The 15,818-nt window shown below is 44.6% G+C and overlaps 1 protein-coding gene across 1 annotated transcript; it reads right to left on the reverse strand.

Moving 5' to 3' along the window:
• Positions 1-5,990: 5,990 nt before the first annotated feature.
• LOC119293495 (uncharacterized protein DDB_G0286299-like) lies at positions 5,991-8,049 on the reverse strand. The gene has a single exon (XM_037571959.1). It carries the CDS (start codon positions 8,028-8,030, stop codon positions 6,216-6,218), a length of 1,815 nt encoding a protein of 604 aa, XP_037427856.1. The 5' UTR covers positions 8,031-8,049; the 3' UTR covers positions 5,991-6,215.
• Positions 8,050-15,818: the final 7,769 nt, after the last annotated feature.

A 15,818-nucleotide genomic window follows, 5' to 3' on the forward strand; every position in this document is an offset into this window, starting at 1 on the left:
GAGTATGACATGTTGAAGCAGTATGACTATTATCGCCCACAACTCTTTGTGTTCTACTCGTGCATATAACATCTACGCATAGACCTGGCTCGGATGCCACTGTTGGGGAACGTAGTATTTCAAAAAAATTACCTACGATCACGCAAGATCTATCTAGGAGATGCATAGCAACGAGCGGGGAGAGTGTGTCTACATACCCTCGTAGACCGAAAGCGGAAGCGTTAAGTAACACGGTTGATGTAGTCGAACGTCTTCGTGATACAACCGATCAAGTACCAAACACACGGCACCTTCGCGATATGCACACGTTCAGCTCGGTGTCGTCCCTCATTCTCTTGATCCAGCAAAGGCCGAGGGAGAGTTTCCTCAGCACGACGGCGTGATGACGGTGATGATGAAGATACCGACGCAGGGCTTCGCCTAAGCACTACAACGATATGACTGAGGTGGAAATCTATGGAGAGGGGCACTGCACACGGCTAAACAATCAACTTGTGTGTCTATGGGGTGCCCCCTCCCCCGTATATAAAGGAGTGGAGGAGGGGAGGGTCGGCCCTCTCTATGGCGCGCCCCAAGGGGGATTCCTACTCCTAGTAGGAGTAGGTTCCCCCCCTTCCCTAGTTGGAGTAGGAGAAGAAGGAAGAGAGAGAAGGAGATAAGGAAAGGGGGGCCACCCCCCCCCCCAATTCGGATTGGGCTTGGGGGGCACGCGCCTCCCACTTGGCCGCCTCCTCCTCTGTCCAAAAATGCCTGAACTCATTCGAAACCTTTCCGGTGTCCAAACATAGCCTTCCAATATATCAATCTTTATGTCTCAGGCATTTAGAGACTCCTCGTCATGTCTGTGATCACATCCGGGACTCCGAACTACCTTTGGTACATCAAAACACATAAACTCATAATACCGATCGCCATCGAACGTTAAGCGTGCGGACCCTACGGGTTCGAGAACTAGACATGACCGAGACTCATCTACGGTCAATAACCAATAGCGGAACATGGATGCTCATATTGGTTCCTACATATTCTACAAAGATCTTTATCGGTCAAAACGCACAACAACATACGTTGTTCCCTTTGTCATTGGTATGTTACTTGCCCGAGATTCAATTGTCGGTATCTCAATACCTAGTTCAATCTCGTTACCGGCAAGTCTCTTTACTCGCTCCGTACTGCATCATCCCGCAACTAACTCATTAGTCACATTGCTTGGAAGGATTATAGTGATGTGCATTACCAAGAGGGCCCCAGAGATACCTCTCCGACAATCGGAGTGACAAATCCTAATCTCGATCTATGCCAACTCAACAAACACCATCGAAGACACCTGTAGAGCATCTTTATAATCACCCAGTTATGTTGTGACGTTTGATAGCACACTAAGTGTTCCTCCGGTATTCGGGAGTTGCATAATCTCATAGTCATAGGAACATGTATAAGTCATGAAGAAAGCAATAGCAACAAACTAAACGATCATCGTGCTAAGCTAACAGATGGGTCTTGTCAATCACATCATTCTCTAATGATGTGGTCCCGTTAATCAAATAACAACTCATGTCTATGGCCAGGAAACTTAACCATCTTTGATTAACGAGCTAGTCAAGTAGAGGCATACTAGTGACACTCTGTTTGTCTATGTATTCACACATGTACTAAGTGTCCGGTTAATACAATTCTAGCATGAATAATAAACATTTATCATTATATAAGGAAATATAAATAACAACTTTATTATTGCCTGTAGGGCATATTTCCTTCAATCCTCTCATCGAGAGGGGGTCAATCTCCATCCACATCTTCACCAAGACCATCTCCTCTCAAACCCTAGTTCATCTCTTATATCTGATCTTTGTCCAAAAACGTCAGATTGGTACCTGTGGGTTGCTAGTAGTGTTGATTACTCCTTGTAGTTGATGCTAGTTGGTTTATTCGGTGGAAGATTATATGTTCATATTCTTAATGGTAATTATTAATCCTCTGATTATGAACATGAATATGCTTTGTGAGTAGTTACGTTTGTTCCTAAGGACATGGGAGAAGTCTTGTTATAAGTAATCATGTGAATTTGGTATTCGTTCGATATTTTGATGAGATGTATGTTGTCTTTCCTCTAGTGGTGTTATGTGAACGTCGACTACATGACACTTCACCATGATTTGGGCCAAGGGGAAGGCATTGGGAAGTAATAAGTAGATGATGGGTTGCTAGAGTGACAGAAGCTTAAACCCTAGTTTATGCGTTGCTTTGTAAGAGGCTGATTTGGATCCACATGTTTCATGCTATGGTTAGATTTATCTTAATTCTTCTTTCGTAGTTGCGGATTCTTGCAAGAGTGGTTAATCATAAGTGGGAGGCTTGTCCAAGTAAGGACAACACCAAAGCACCGGTCCACCCACATATCAAATTATCAAGGTAACGAACGTGAATCATATGAGCATGATGAAAACTAGCTTGATGGAAATTCCCATGTGTCCTCGGGAGCGCTTTGCATTATATAAGAGTTCATCCAAGCTTGTCCTTTGCTACAAAAAGGATTGGGCCACCTTGCTGCGCCTTAGTTACTTTTGTTACTTGTTACCCATTATGAATTATCTTATCACACAACTATCTGTTACCGATAATTTCAGTGCTTGCAGAGAATATCTTGCTGAAAACCGCTAGTCATTTCCTTCTGCTCCTCGTTGGGTTAGACACTCTTACTTATCGACTATGATAGATCCCCTATACTTTTGGGTCATCACTGGTCGTGGACGAGCCGGGCGGCGCGGTGCATTAGGATGCGATGATTGGGCGTGGAGCCGTGCGCAACTGCGTCCATCACCATCCCACGGTGGTTCCAGCCACCGCCTCCAGTCACGCCCCTCTGAGTGGCGACGGGCTGGGTCTCCTCATGCCTAGGACGAGCCCGACAACACCGGCGAGGTCATGAACTGGAGGAGGATCCGGCGGGTGGCTTGCCCGCTTCGCGTCGCCCTCGGATCTGTCGTCGGGGTTGCCCGCGGGGGTGGGGGCAGGGAGGTCAGCGGTGCTTGGACCCGTCATCGGGTGGCGCAGGGAAGCCGGCGGTGCTCGGATCCATCGCCAGGTCATGGAGAGTGGCGGCGGTCATGGAGCGTCGGGGAATTGCGGTGCGGGTAGTTCCTCGCTGGGTGGCGCAGTACCAGGTCGCGGCGGCTAGCCAGAGAAGGGGTGGCATGTTAGTGGTGGGCGCTAGCGGTGGTAGGATCCTGGGCAGCAGCTGGGGGTGAGCCAGATGTGAGTCATGGTGTTGGCAATGGGGAAGAAAAAAAGGGGAGATATGAGAGACTGACTGGTGGGGCTATCATCCACCTCAGCATATTGTACACGTTGGCACACCAAATTAGCTTTACATGTGGGTTCCACCCGTTAGTTTTGCTGTTAGATACGGCTCGGTTTGGAATTGGTGCAATTTGTTACTCATTTGTCGCAGAGGTGGTGGTATTTTGTGATTTTTGGCAAAAGTGGTGCTTTTGGAGTACCCTATCCACAAATGTGGTGGTTTTGAGCAATTTACTCGGTGTGTTTGTATGTTTAAAGGTTTCGTAATGTTGTGGATAATTTGACAAATATTATGAGGAATTTGTTAGTACTTTATTAATATGAGCTGCATTCATGGATAAATACTCTGATCACTTTCAGACTTTTTTGGGATCAATATATGAATGTAAATTGAGCACTCTCAGAATTATACACGATCCCTTGAGCAGCACATAGAAACTTTGCTATATTTGTTTTACTAAACAAAGTGACTGCACTAGTTGTTTTTAAGACAGTATAGATGCAGATGCTCATGCATACATGCATAAACTCTGTAGTCGATGGTAACGTCTCCTCCCATCGAACGAACATTGCCGGAAAGAGTACAGTAGTTTTTCGACCCTTTGAATATGTAACAATGCCCGTGTAATAACCCAAAAAGTTACCGCACTAGTTGTTCTACTTGTTACCATGGCGACTGTGAATGCTACACATGGGCATGCATATGTGGCGATTCGCCTCCTCGTCTACGCACGGCGGTGTGACAAACCGACAAGGGAGGTAAATTGTGTCATTTGATGTGCTCCTTCTCTTGCGGCAAGTGCGCATGATGCTCCGTGTAACGAAGCCAAATGTCGCATTCCATGCACCTCATGTGGCTCCATTATGCAACGCAATAGGCGAGTTGGTGGTGCCTGAAAAGAGCTATGAGCGCTAGCTCTCTCCTGGCGATGGAACCAGATGGCAAAGGGATCCTCCGTCGCGCCCATCTCCTTCAAGACTGGCGCCAAGTTTGGCCGCTTATGGAGGATAAGCACCCCGACCATAGTGAGCTATTTAGACATGTCAATGGAGCATGATGTCAAGGCTGGAAGAGGATGAGCTATTTGGTCTTGGAGGCGGTCACCTATCTGGCCATGGTAATGTGATGGGATGTGGAGGTTGTAGGATAGAACATGAGCTCTTTGGTCATGCGACAACCTTCTTATAGCTGTGCGCGACGAGCGCCTGGTGGCAAAAAGTGGAGGCAAAAGTTGGCGGGCGGAGGGGGAAAGTGGCGTCAATAGCCGATGGCAGTTGGCACGCGGCCGACTGCTAGTAATCGCCACACTACATCACTGAAACTTGGCCCCTCCTTCGTTAGGAGACAAGATGAGCAGTGCGGACCGATAGAACAAGAACATCCATTCTTACGACTCCGCTAGACTTCCTATAAGTAAAGGAGTGCCATCACTTTGATCAAGAACTGATCAATACCGTATTGGCATTACAGTATGTATTGTGTGCTCCACCTCCTGCGCTCGGGGCATAAGAAGCACACATCGTTTATGTCTCAATGTCCATTATAAATTATTTAGTAGGGGGTCGCCAATCACGTTTGTATATGTATTAATTTAATTTATTTATATTTGATGTGTTTTGTATATATATTAATTTACATGTGGTGTGTTCATGTTTGCATATGAACTTACATGCATTAATGAATATTCTAAGCACTTGGAAGCACTATCACAAAGTAGGTTGACCACCTTCAGAAAATATGAACAAAGACTCTCACCAAGTGAAGTTCAGCACTAGATAAGTCAGCTGCAAAAACAATTAGTTATTTTTCTATTTATATTTTAGAAATTGGCCCGTTCAACATTTTCTATGACACTCAAATCCGTCGTGAAAAATGCACATGGTTAATGACGGGAAAAGTTTCGCCTAAAATCAGGTCTGAACATCACCAAAGTTGCCGCATGGAGCTACGCCGGGGAGAAATCAACTAGTGATGATTTCTGTCATGGAAAATGACCTTAGGCAACGGTTTGCTCTTCGCCACCAGGGTTTTTGTCACAGAATAACACATATTTTGTCGTGTTATCTAATCACATGTGATTATCAAAATTGCTTAGATTTACTAGATTGATTCACTACCATCCGTCCGATCTACGCATGAGAATTGTCTATCATGCATAACGAATTAGTGCATTTATAAGTGGGTTTAAATCACATTGCATTTAAGTGACATGCAAAATTTCCATGTTAAGATATTTTTTGCTTAAGGATAAATCACTCACATAGTTTAAATTATAAAGACTGAATTATTACTCCACATAATATTTAGAAATATATGTTTTGGGCCTCGCGCCCGCCTACATCCCTAGCAAAAAGGGGCCAAAACTTTCATGACTTGTATGCAGAGCGAGAACACAAACTTTAATGTTTTGCTATTCTAATTCCTTAATTATCACCAAGTTGAGGGCATTTGGTCTAGTGGTATGATTCTTGCTTAGGGTGCGAGAGGTCTCGAGTTCAATTCACGGAATGCCCCACCGTTTTTACATTGTTGTCAGTAATCAATGTAAAGTTTAATCTGCGTCAGACTCTGAATAATCTTAATTTTGTGCGAAATTTCACTCTCGTCTAGGTTAGCCTCAGATCCTGGACAAACTTCGTTTGAAACTTGGCATTCACATTTTGATTAGCATCGCTACTTGATGGACCACAAAGGAGCAGCAAATCAAATTAAATGAAGAAGTTTAACAAGAGGGTCAACTAATGTACTACTGTACATCATCATCATCACACACACAGCCATATAAACAGTCATATACATCCTTTCAAAAAAAAAACAATCGTATACATATTCATACAGTCTGCACGCAAGACAGATGTTAGCACCAATGTCAATACTGTATGTTTCGGCGATCGGAAGGAATGGTGAGGTCATGCTAATACTTCTTGGCGTTGGCATTAATGGCGAGGACGTTGCTTGAGAGCTCCGCGAGCACCTTCTCGTAACCTCCCAGGATTGGCTTCAGCTGCGGGCGGTCGAGGAAACCTTCGTCGCAGGTGTCAACAGCGGTGCGCGCCGCGTCGAGCGCGGTGCCCGCCGTCCCCTTGTCTCCTCGCTTGAGCGCGGTCAGCGCCGAGTCGAACTCGTAGTTCATGTCGTCGTAATTACTGATGCAGTCTTTGATGGCGCCCTTGGCGAGCTTGTCCACGTGCGGGTCCTTGGACACGTCCGTGGCCGCGTTCTTCGCCTCCACGATCTTGGCGCGCACGGCATCTATGGCCAGGGTCAGCACGCCCAAGAGGTTCTTCTGCCGCCCTGGTACCGCCGTCGTCTCCGGCAGCCTGGCGATCGATGCGTCGCACTCGTACGGGTAGCTCGTCCTGGCGCACATGGACTTCACCAGCGGGCTCAGCATCCGGAGCACCGGCTGGGGCACCGTCTCCGAGTAGGACTGCACGTCCACCTCGGGCTTCGTCGGCGTCGCGTAGCCGTCAGGCGAGTCGGTCGCCGGGACGTTGCCGTCGGGTGAGTCGGTCGCCGGGACGTTGCCGTCGGGTGAGTCGGTCGCGGACATCGCCGGCTGGGCCTTGCTCGGCGTAACATAGCCATCTGGTGTGTCAGTCGCTGACATCTGCGTTGTCGGCGTGGCATAGCCGTCGGGAGTGTCTGCTGCAGACACCTTTGGTTGGGCCGTGGTCGGCGCGGTGTGGCCGTCAGGTGTGTCCGCCGCAGGCAACTGTGGCTTGGTCTTGGTCGTTGGCGCTTGGTACCCGTTGGGCGTGTCAACAGCTGGCATAGATTCATCGGCCTTGGCCTCCATGGGGACGGCATCAAAATCTTCCTCTGATGCCTTGTTTTTGCTTTTGGATTTCTTATTGTCATCGTCGTCCTCATAGGACTCACCCTTGCTTTTAGATTTCTTCTCAGCGTCATCATCCTCGGACGAGTCGCTTTTCTCTTTGGATTTCTTCTCTTTCTTCTTCTCATCATCGTCATCATCCTTATTTTTCACTTTCTTTTCTTTCTTCTCGTCATCATCGTCGTCATCCTTATTTTTCAATTTGTTCTCTTTCTTCTCATCATCATCGTTGTCGTCGTCGTCCTTGCTTTTAGACTTCTTATCTTTCTTCTCATCATCATCATCATCATCCTTGTTTTTCGATTTCTTCTCGGTGTCATATATAGAGTCCTCGTCTTTGCTTTTGGAATTCTTCTCCTTTTTCTCAACATCGTCATCATCCTTATTTTTAGATTTCTTCTCTTTGTCCTCGTCATCGTCTTTGTTTTTTGATTTCTTCTCCTTCTTCTCAGCATCATCGTCCTCGGAGATGTCACTCGTGAGTTTGGATTTCTTCTCCTCCTTGGCATTCTGCTCAGCGACGGCATCCTCGTAGTTCGTCTCTCCTTTGACTTGAGCGATGACCTTGGCCTCCTCCTTGAGTTTCTTCTCGTCGCTTTTACTTTCAGGTTTCTTCTCAGGCACGGCACCCATAATATAGCTTGTGTTATCAACGACGTCCTTAGCGGCCTGCTTCTTGCTATCGGGCCCAACTGATTTCTGCTCGGCTGCATAAGCGTCTGGGTCGACACTCGCGATACTGAGTTTATCAGCGAGGTCCTCTTTGTGGGCGCCCTGTAGCAATTTCTCCTTGGTTCCCTCCTCAGCAGTCATCGCTGATATGAGCGGCGCGGCGGCAACCATGAGGAGGAGGAGGAGGGCCGGAGCGAGCTGTGCCCTCATTGTGATCATCGGGACAGGGTGGCGGTGGTGCGGGGAAAAGTTTGGACTCGAGGCCATAGGAGAGGAGGGGTATTTGAACCGGGGAGGGTAGTAGGTGGTTGGCCACGTTTGGGGGGGAAATGGGAGGTCGTGCTGGTCTTTGCCATTTCCTCTGTGAACTGTAGCCGATAACATGCAACTCATCATCATCCTGCATAATTAAGCGCATGCCGTGAAGGCAGGACAACAGATGGACTACAAAAGACTCAAAAATTACCACACATTGATCCGCTAAAAATAGTATAATAATATAACAAATTTCCCGTGTGCTTCCACCCTTGGCGGGTGGGGCTAGACATACGGTGAAAGAATAGAAAAAAGATCTTGGGCTGTTGGATCATGGATGTACACTAGTAAGCATGCACGTGCAACGCACGTATAATCGTATAAAGATTTCCTGAGTCATCATACTTATTTTGAATCTTAATTGGGAAATGATTCCCCTCGACCGGCTGATTTTGTGGCTCCCGTTCGTCGCCTCGCTCGCAAAACACATGTCCCACGTGACACGCGCCCAGGCTTCTGATGTTTTTCTTTGGCAACTTGTACAACATCACCAACGTTGCAGAAGTTTCTCCCATAACATCAGCTATGTTGCAAAAAGCTGAAGATGAATTATTTTTTGCAACAAAACCTGCTACAAAAAAATCTGCAACAAAACCTGAGTTGCAAAAAGAAACTGCAGCATGACCTTTACTGCAGATTTTTTTTAACAAGACCTATGTTGCAATGACGGAGGGCGCTGATACGTCAGATCCACAACCCAACCGATCTTTTAGATAAGATCAGCCGGCGAACGCGTAGCATGCCCCATCTTAATTTGAACTAAATGTAGGTTTTGCAGATATTTTTTTTCCATATGAGCACCATATCTCAATGGACTTCTCAACCATAAAGACTTAGCAAAAACACATCACATACAACAATACCTTGCCAATTTTGTCCCACAACATGACACTTAAGTAACACACACATAGACAACTTATAAGTCATCGGCTCTGGATCCATATACCAACAAAATGTGAAGACATTGAGCATATTTGATCTATTATCATAACACCATCCTTTACGGAAGCAACAAACCATGCGTATTTAACTTTCATATATAATCATTATTTCTCCTTATATCTTAAGCTTAATTATATCTTCGTTGATGCTATGCACCTTCAGTGTAAACCACTAAATTAGGAACCATCAAAGTAGAACTATCAATAATTAGGGTACACAATTAACCTTGCAAAATGCATCTCCATGTATCACAATCTATAGATACATTGTTACCATGACTTTGTGTAATCAAACAATAAAAGTAACAACAACAATGATATACTAAATATAGAAAAAAATACATAATGGTGAAGCTCCCCATGCCCTACAACCCATCAATCACCTCAAGTCCTTGTAAGGCAGAAAAATACAGTAACAAAAATGAAAATGAAAATAGAATAACTGAAAGTAGCCTTCAATTGCACTATTTCCCTTCTCAATTGCACTATTAAATTCATTACCAAACTCTTGGCCAATAGATTACAGGCTGTGATTCTCAAGATTGTACACATCAATCAATATGGCTTCATCAAAAGCAGAACTATTCATGACTGTCTGGGATGGGCTTTTGAATATCTTCATCAATGTCACCAATCTAAGTAGCCTATTGTCCTCCTCAAATTGGACTTTGAGAAAGCTTTTGATCTGCTTAACCATCAAGCCATTCTTGCTATTCTGAGAGCTAGAGGTTTTGAAAGTAGATGGATCAACTGGATCACAATGTTGCTATCCTCAGGAACTTCCTCTGTTCTGCTCAATGGAGTGCCAGGGAAACTCTTTCATTGCAAACAGGGAGTCAGACAAGGAGACCTTGTTTCTCCTCTACTTTTTGTACTTGCAGCTGATCTTCTCCAATCAATGCTTAATGAAGCCATGCATCAGAACCTAATTCAGGCTCCCATTTGTAGTCAAGCTTTCCCTGATTTTCCTGTGATCCAATATGCTGATGATACAATCCTCATATTGCCTGCTGATGCGAGACAACTTGCTCAAGTCAAAAACCTCATTCTTCATTACACTGCTTTTACTGGCCTTAAGGTTAATTATGAGAAATCCTTCATGGTGCCAATCAATGTTCCTGAAAATCAACTCCAACCCTTGCTCAATATTATGGGGTGTCAACAAGGACAATTCCCATTCACTTATCTAGGTCTTCCTCTTGGAAATTCTAAGCCAAAAATTGAAGACTATAGTCCTATGCTGCAAAAAATTGAGAGAAGGCTCTCTGGTTGTTCTACCATGTTGTCATATGATGGAAGATTATTACTCATAAAATCTGTTTTTGCATCATTACCAATCTTCATCATGTGTACCTTGGCTGTTCCAATAGGTGTGATTGAGTAGATCAATAAATATCTGAGAAACTTTCTCTGGAGGAAATTTGGAATGGAAGATAGAGGAACAACACTCATTGCTTGGTCAAAGGTTTGCTTACCAAAAAACAAGGTGGTCTTGGTATTCTTGATATTGCTCTCCACATTAAGGCTCTCCTCATGAAGAACCTCCTCAAATTTGTGAACAAAGAAGATGTACCCTGGATTAATCTAATTTGGGAGAAATACTACCATTCAGTCACTCCAGCTGGACATGCTGTGGGATCTTTCTGGTGGAGAGCACACATTAGTCTCCTAGAAGAGTTTAAGAAGATTTGCAGGTGCACTATTGGTAATGGGCAAACTGTTCTTGTTTGGAAAGATACTTGGATTGAACATAAACTGCAATATATCCTTCCACATCTTCACTCCTTTACACTGAATGATGAGCAGTCGGTTCAAGCTTTTTGGGGGGAGAATGATTGGACTGAACATTTCCACTTGCCTCTCTCTGTGGAAGCTTATGAGGAATTCGATCAACTCCAACCTCTAGAACCCACTTTACTTCCAAACATGGAGGATAAGTGGACTGTCATTGGGAATTCTGGCAAGATATCTGCAATCCAAAATTATAACCTTCTTTTGGATCCACATGATGAGCATCCTTTCTTCAGTCTTATTTGGAGAAGCTCTAGTAGGCTTAAGCACAAAATCTACTTTTGGTTAGTGGCCTATTGCAGAATCAACACTAGAGCTCTCCTTCTCAGAAAAGGGATGCATCTGGATGACATTCATTGTCCAAACTGCAATCAACAAGCAGAAGAAACCACTATGCATTTGCTATGGGAATGTAACATCGCGCAAGATTGTTGGAATTCCTTGCTGCCACTTAGGAAAAGAGGTACATCAGTGTATGAGGATACTATTCTGGCTTCGACCCTCTTACCAAAACAATTTGCAATTGAGATCCTCATTTTGGGCTGCTGGAATATCTGGATTCAGAGAAACAATAAGATCTTACGAGCAATTCCACAGTCCATTCAATCCTGGAGATTTTATCTTAAACAAGATCTCAAACTTCTGAAGCACAAGATAAAGAGCAAGTTTGAAGCTAGGCTGGATCAGTGGACAGCACATCACCTGTAATCATGAGTGTTTTACCTAGAGCATGCATTGGCTAGTTACATTCATGTTTCTTCCTCCCTTGGGGAGTTTGTAATATATTTGTACTATACCAATTTTTTAATATATTTACCGTAGAACAATTGTTCTACGGTGTTGGGTCAAAAAGAGTAGCCTTCAACATGTGGTGAGACCTTGTACCTCCTGCACAAGAGGAGATGTAAATCTGAAAGAGGAAATACCAAACACATTAGATGGTAAGAAAACAAGTAAAGAATAATTGTATATTCACATATACTATAGTAGCCTCAAACATTTTTATCCCTCAGAAATGGAGTAGGATAATAAAGCCCATAGCAAAAAATAGTAGTGTATCAAAGCACATACTCCCCCTGTTTCAAATTACTCGTCGCTGAAATGGATGTATCTAGAACTAAAATACATCTAGATACATCCATACGTGCGACAAGTAATTCGGAACGGAGGGAGTATGTCCCAAGCTCATGCAGCTATACTACTCATCCACATGCAAGCAGCGGCAACAAGCACACACACGATCATCAGCGTTCCAACCAGCAGCAATAGCATATCCCGCGTTTCATTCACTCGACTTTGCAGGATAAGTAGATTAGGCCTCCTGAATCCGGACTCACCCATGGTAAGCACAAGTTGGAGGCATAATAATCCCCTCATTTAAACGGGTTACCACATTCTTTTTATATAAATGCTTTAAATAAGAATGTAAGAACATGAACTAATTTCATTCTTGTAGGGGTGCAGAGTACAATAAAGGCTACAAAAATGAAATATAAAGGGAACACTTAATATATTTTTTGCTGAGACAATTAGCAGACAAAATCTGAAGTAATAACCAATAAGAATAGTCAGGCATGCAGTACTTATATATTAAAAAACATTTAGCAAGCTCGAAGGACTCATTCTACTACCCCAATAACAGCGAGTTGAGCTAAACCTGACAGGTACGCACATTGTGCATCTCTACTAACATAATTCAATGAAAGCACATTACAAAGCCCACTAAAAGTAAATATCATTATCAAGCTCAAGCTTGGAATGAAACTGGACAACTCAACTCATCCTAAGAAGACAATTTATATCCGCGACACCAGTCATATGGATACCACCAGATTCGACAACTCTACTTAAAAATACACAAATAATTTTGATGATGAGCGTTTTTGTCTATTTTCATAATTTTATATCTTTTAAACCCACATGTGATAGGTGCTAACTTCGATCTGTAAGAAATTATTCTGACTCACCAACAGATCACCAAGCTCAGGATCATCATCATATAGTTTTTTAATGCACCTCATGTGTAGAGCTTTGCGCAAGAAAAAACAAACAAACAATAGTTTATTAACTGAATAAAGAGTAAATGCTTGTTTATCTTCAAGCGGCGGCATAATGATGTTACCTATTAGACATGAGTACATATATGAAGTTACTTGATCAGAAAATTGTACATATATGAAGTTACTGATCCGGCTCCTGAATGATAGCATGACGATATTCATGTACTGATCAATAGCTAGGAAGCAAGCAGTAAAAAATAAATAAATAATAGCTCAAGTTGTGGACTGCAAATTGCATTTTTGGGAGTAATTCATAGAAAAAGGATGGATACTTGCATCTGGTTACAATAGGTGAATGCTGAAACAAAGAACCTGGGAACTATTTGTGTTCAAGGCAGGAGGGTAGAAAACTTATGCTCACCTTCTTTCATATGGATACCATCCAAGTTGTGATTATCATATGCTTTAACCCTTAGAAAGGCCTACAAAGGGGAACCAAGGAGACCATCACGTCACACATGAGTTAATAAACTGAATGTTGTTTCTTGTTGAGAAAATGTACCTTTAGGTCTATAGGGAGATAATTATCCACAAACTATTCCAACAACTTGATAGTTACTCATACAGCTCTTCACCTACGAAGAAGGAATTATGAATCAATCACCCTTAGAGAAATCACTGCAAAATTACTTAGCACACAGTTTCAGAAGAACTAATAGGCACATTTTTGTAAATTTCTTGAGGGGTCATGGTCCTGTCGCTGCAAAAATCTTGCGTGGTTTGCAAAAAAGCAGAATAATCATCGTCGCTCATGTAAGGGTATGCCTGCAGTCATGAGGTAATCGAATATAAGGTTAGCAACCATAGGCAAACACAAGGAGCAACCATGAGAAGTTTTTCAGCACCTTCAGTCTAGAAAGAAAATCCATTAGTTTTTGTAGCAAGGGGTTGACAACAAGGGCTTTCACATCAGCATCTACATTGCCATTGCCTTCGACGGGGCTGTGACCTTCAGTAAAGTTCAAGAAGCTCTGTTTAACTGTAGCCCAGCCCTGGGATAGTTTCAATGCCGCCTCTATGCAGTTTTCAGGGCAGATGTTCCTTTATTCATCAAGGTCAGCACTGCATTCGGGAATTGTATTAATGTGATCAACAAGGCAACCATACCGACATCTGATAGAGATAACTTATTCAGAACATACATACTTATTTTTTCAAATCTCGGTCGTGGTCTTGGTACACATCGCCGGGGAGGTTGTATAGTCTCCAACAACATTCTTTACCTTTCACAAAAGGGGGCAAAAGAATACAGGTCTTAATGAACTCCATCTACTTGATGCCCTTGAATGCCGCCCATGCATCACCAAGCTTTGCCGGCCAATTGCTGGTTGGTGAACCGGGAGCTCCCGACAGCCTTGCTGGTGTCGGAAATGCTGGAGAAGAACTGCCACCGCCACCCCAGATCCGGTCGCCTCCGCATCTTCCTGTTGGAAATATGCCCTAGAGGCAATAATAAAAGTATTATTATATTTCAATGTTCATGATAAATGTCTTTTATTCATGCTATAACTGTATTATCCGGAAATCGTAATACACGTGTGAATACTTAGACCACAATACATCCCTGGTGAGCCTCTAGTTGACTAGCTCGTTGTGATCAACAGATAGTCATGGTTTCCTGACTATGGACATTGGATGTCGTTGATAACGAGATCACATCATTAGGAGAATGATGTGATGGACAAGACCCAATCCTAAGCATAGCATAAAAGATCATGTAGTTCGTTTTGCTAGAGCTTTGCCAGTGTCAAGTATCTCTTCCTTCGACCATGAGATCGTGTAACTCCCGGATACCGTAAGAGTGCCTTGGGTGTATCAAACGTCACAACGTAACTGGGTGACTATAAAGGTGCATTACAGGTATCTCCGAAAGTATCTGTTGGGTTGACACGGATCGAGACTGGGATTTGTCACTCCGTATGACGGAGAGGTATCTCTGGGCCCACTCGGTAATGCATCATCATAATGAGCTCAATGTGACCAAGGTGTTGGACACGGGATCATGCATTACGGTACGAGTAAAGTGACTTGCCGGTAACGAGACTGAACAAGGTATTGGGATACCGACGATCGAGTCTCGGGCAAGTAACGTACCGATTGACAAAGGGAATTGCATACAGGGTTTTGATCGAATCCTCGACATCGTGGTTCATCCGATGACAACATCGAGGAGCATGTGGGAGCCATCATGGGTATCCAGATCCCGCTGTTGGTTATTGACTGAGAGCGTCTCGGTCATGTCTGCATGTCTCCCGAACCCGTAGGGTCTACACACTTAAGGTTCGGTGACGCTAGGGTTATTAGGAAGACTAGTATGTGACTACCGAATGTTGTTCGGAGTCCCGGATGGGATCCTGGACGTCACGAGGAGATCCGGAAGGGTCCGGAGGTAAAGATTTATATATGGGAAGTTGTCAAACAGACACCGGGAAATTTCTGGGTCATACCGGTATTGTACCGGGGCCACCGGAAGGGTTCCGGGGGTCCACCGGGAGGGGCCACCCCTCCCGGGGGGCCACATGGGCTGCGTGGGGCAGGGAGCCAGCCCCTGGTGGGCTGGCCGCACCCCCTCCCTTGGGCCCATGCGCCTAGGGTTGAGGGGGGAACCCTAGAGGGGGCGCCCCCCTTGGCTTGGGGGGCAAGCCACCCTCTCCCCTCTCCCCTAGGCCGCCGCACCCCCCCCCCTAGATGGGTTCTAGGGGGCCGGCCCCCTTCTCCCTTCCCCCTATAAATAGAGGGGTGAGGGGAGGGCAGCCACACCACCCTCCAAGGCGCAGCCCTCCCCTCCCCAACACCTCTCCTCCTTCGTTGTGTGCTTGGCGAAGCCCTGTCGGAGTACTGCCTCTCCACCATCACCACGCCATCGTGCTGCCGGTGGAGCTGTCTTCCTCAACCTCTCC

Source organism: Triticum dicoccoides, chromosome 4B (assembly GCF_002162155.2).
Source record: "Triticum dicoccoides isolate Atlit2015 ecotype Zavitan chromosome 4B, WEW_v2.0, whole genome shotgun sequence".
NCBI classification, from domain to species: Eukaryota; Viridiplantae; Streptophyta; class Magnoliopsida; order Poales; family Poaceae; genus Triticum; species Triticum dicoccoides.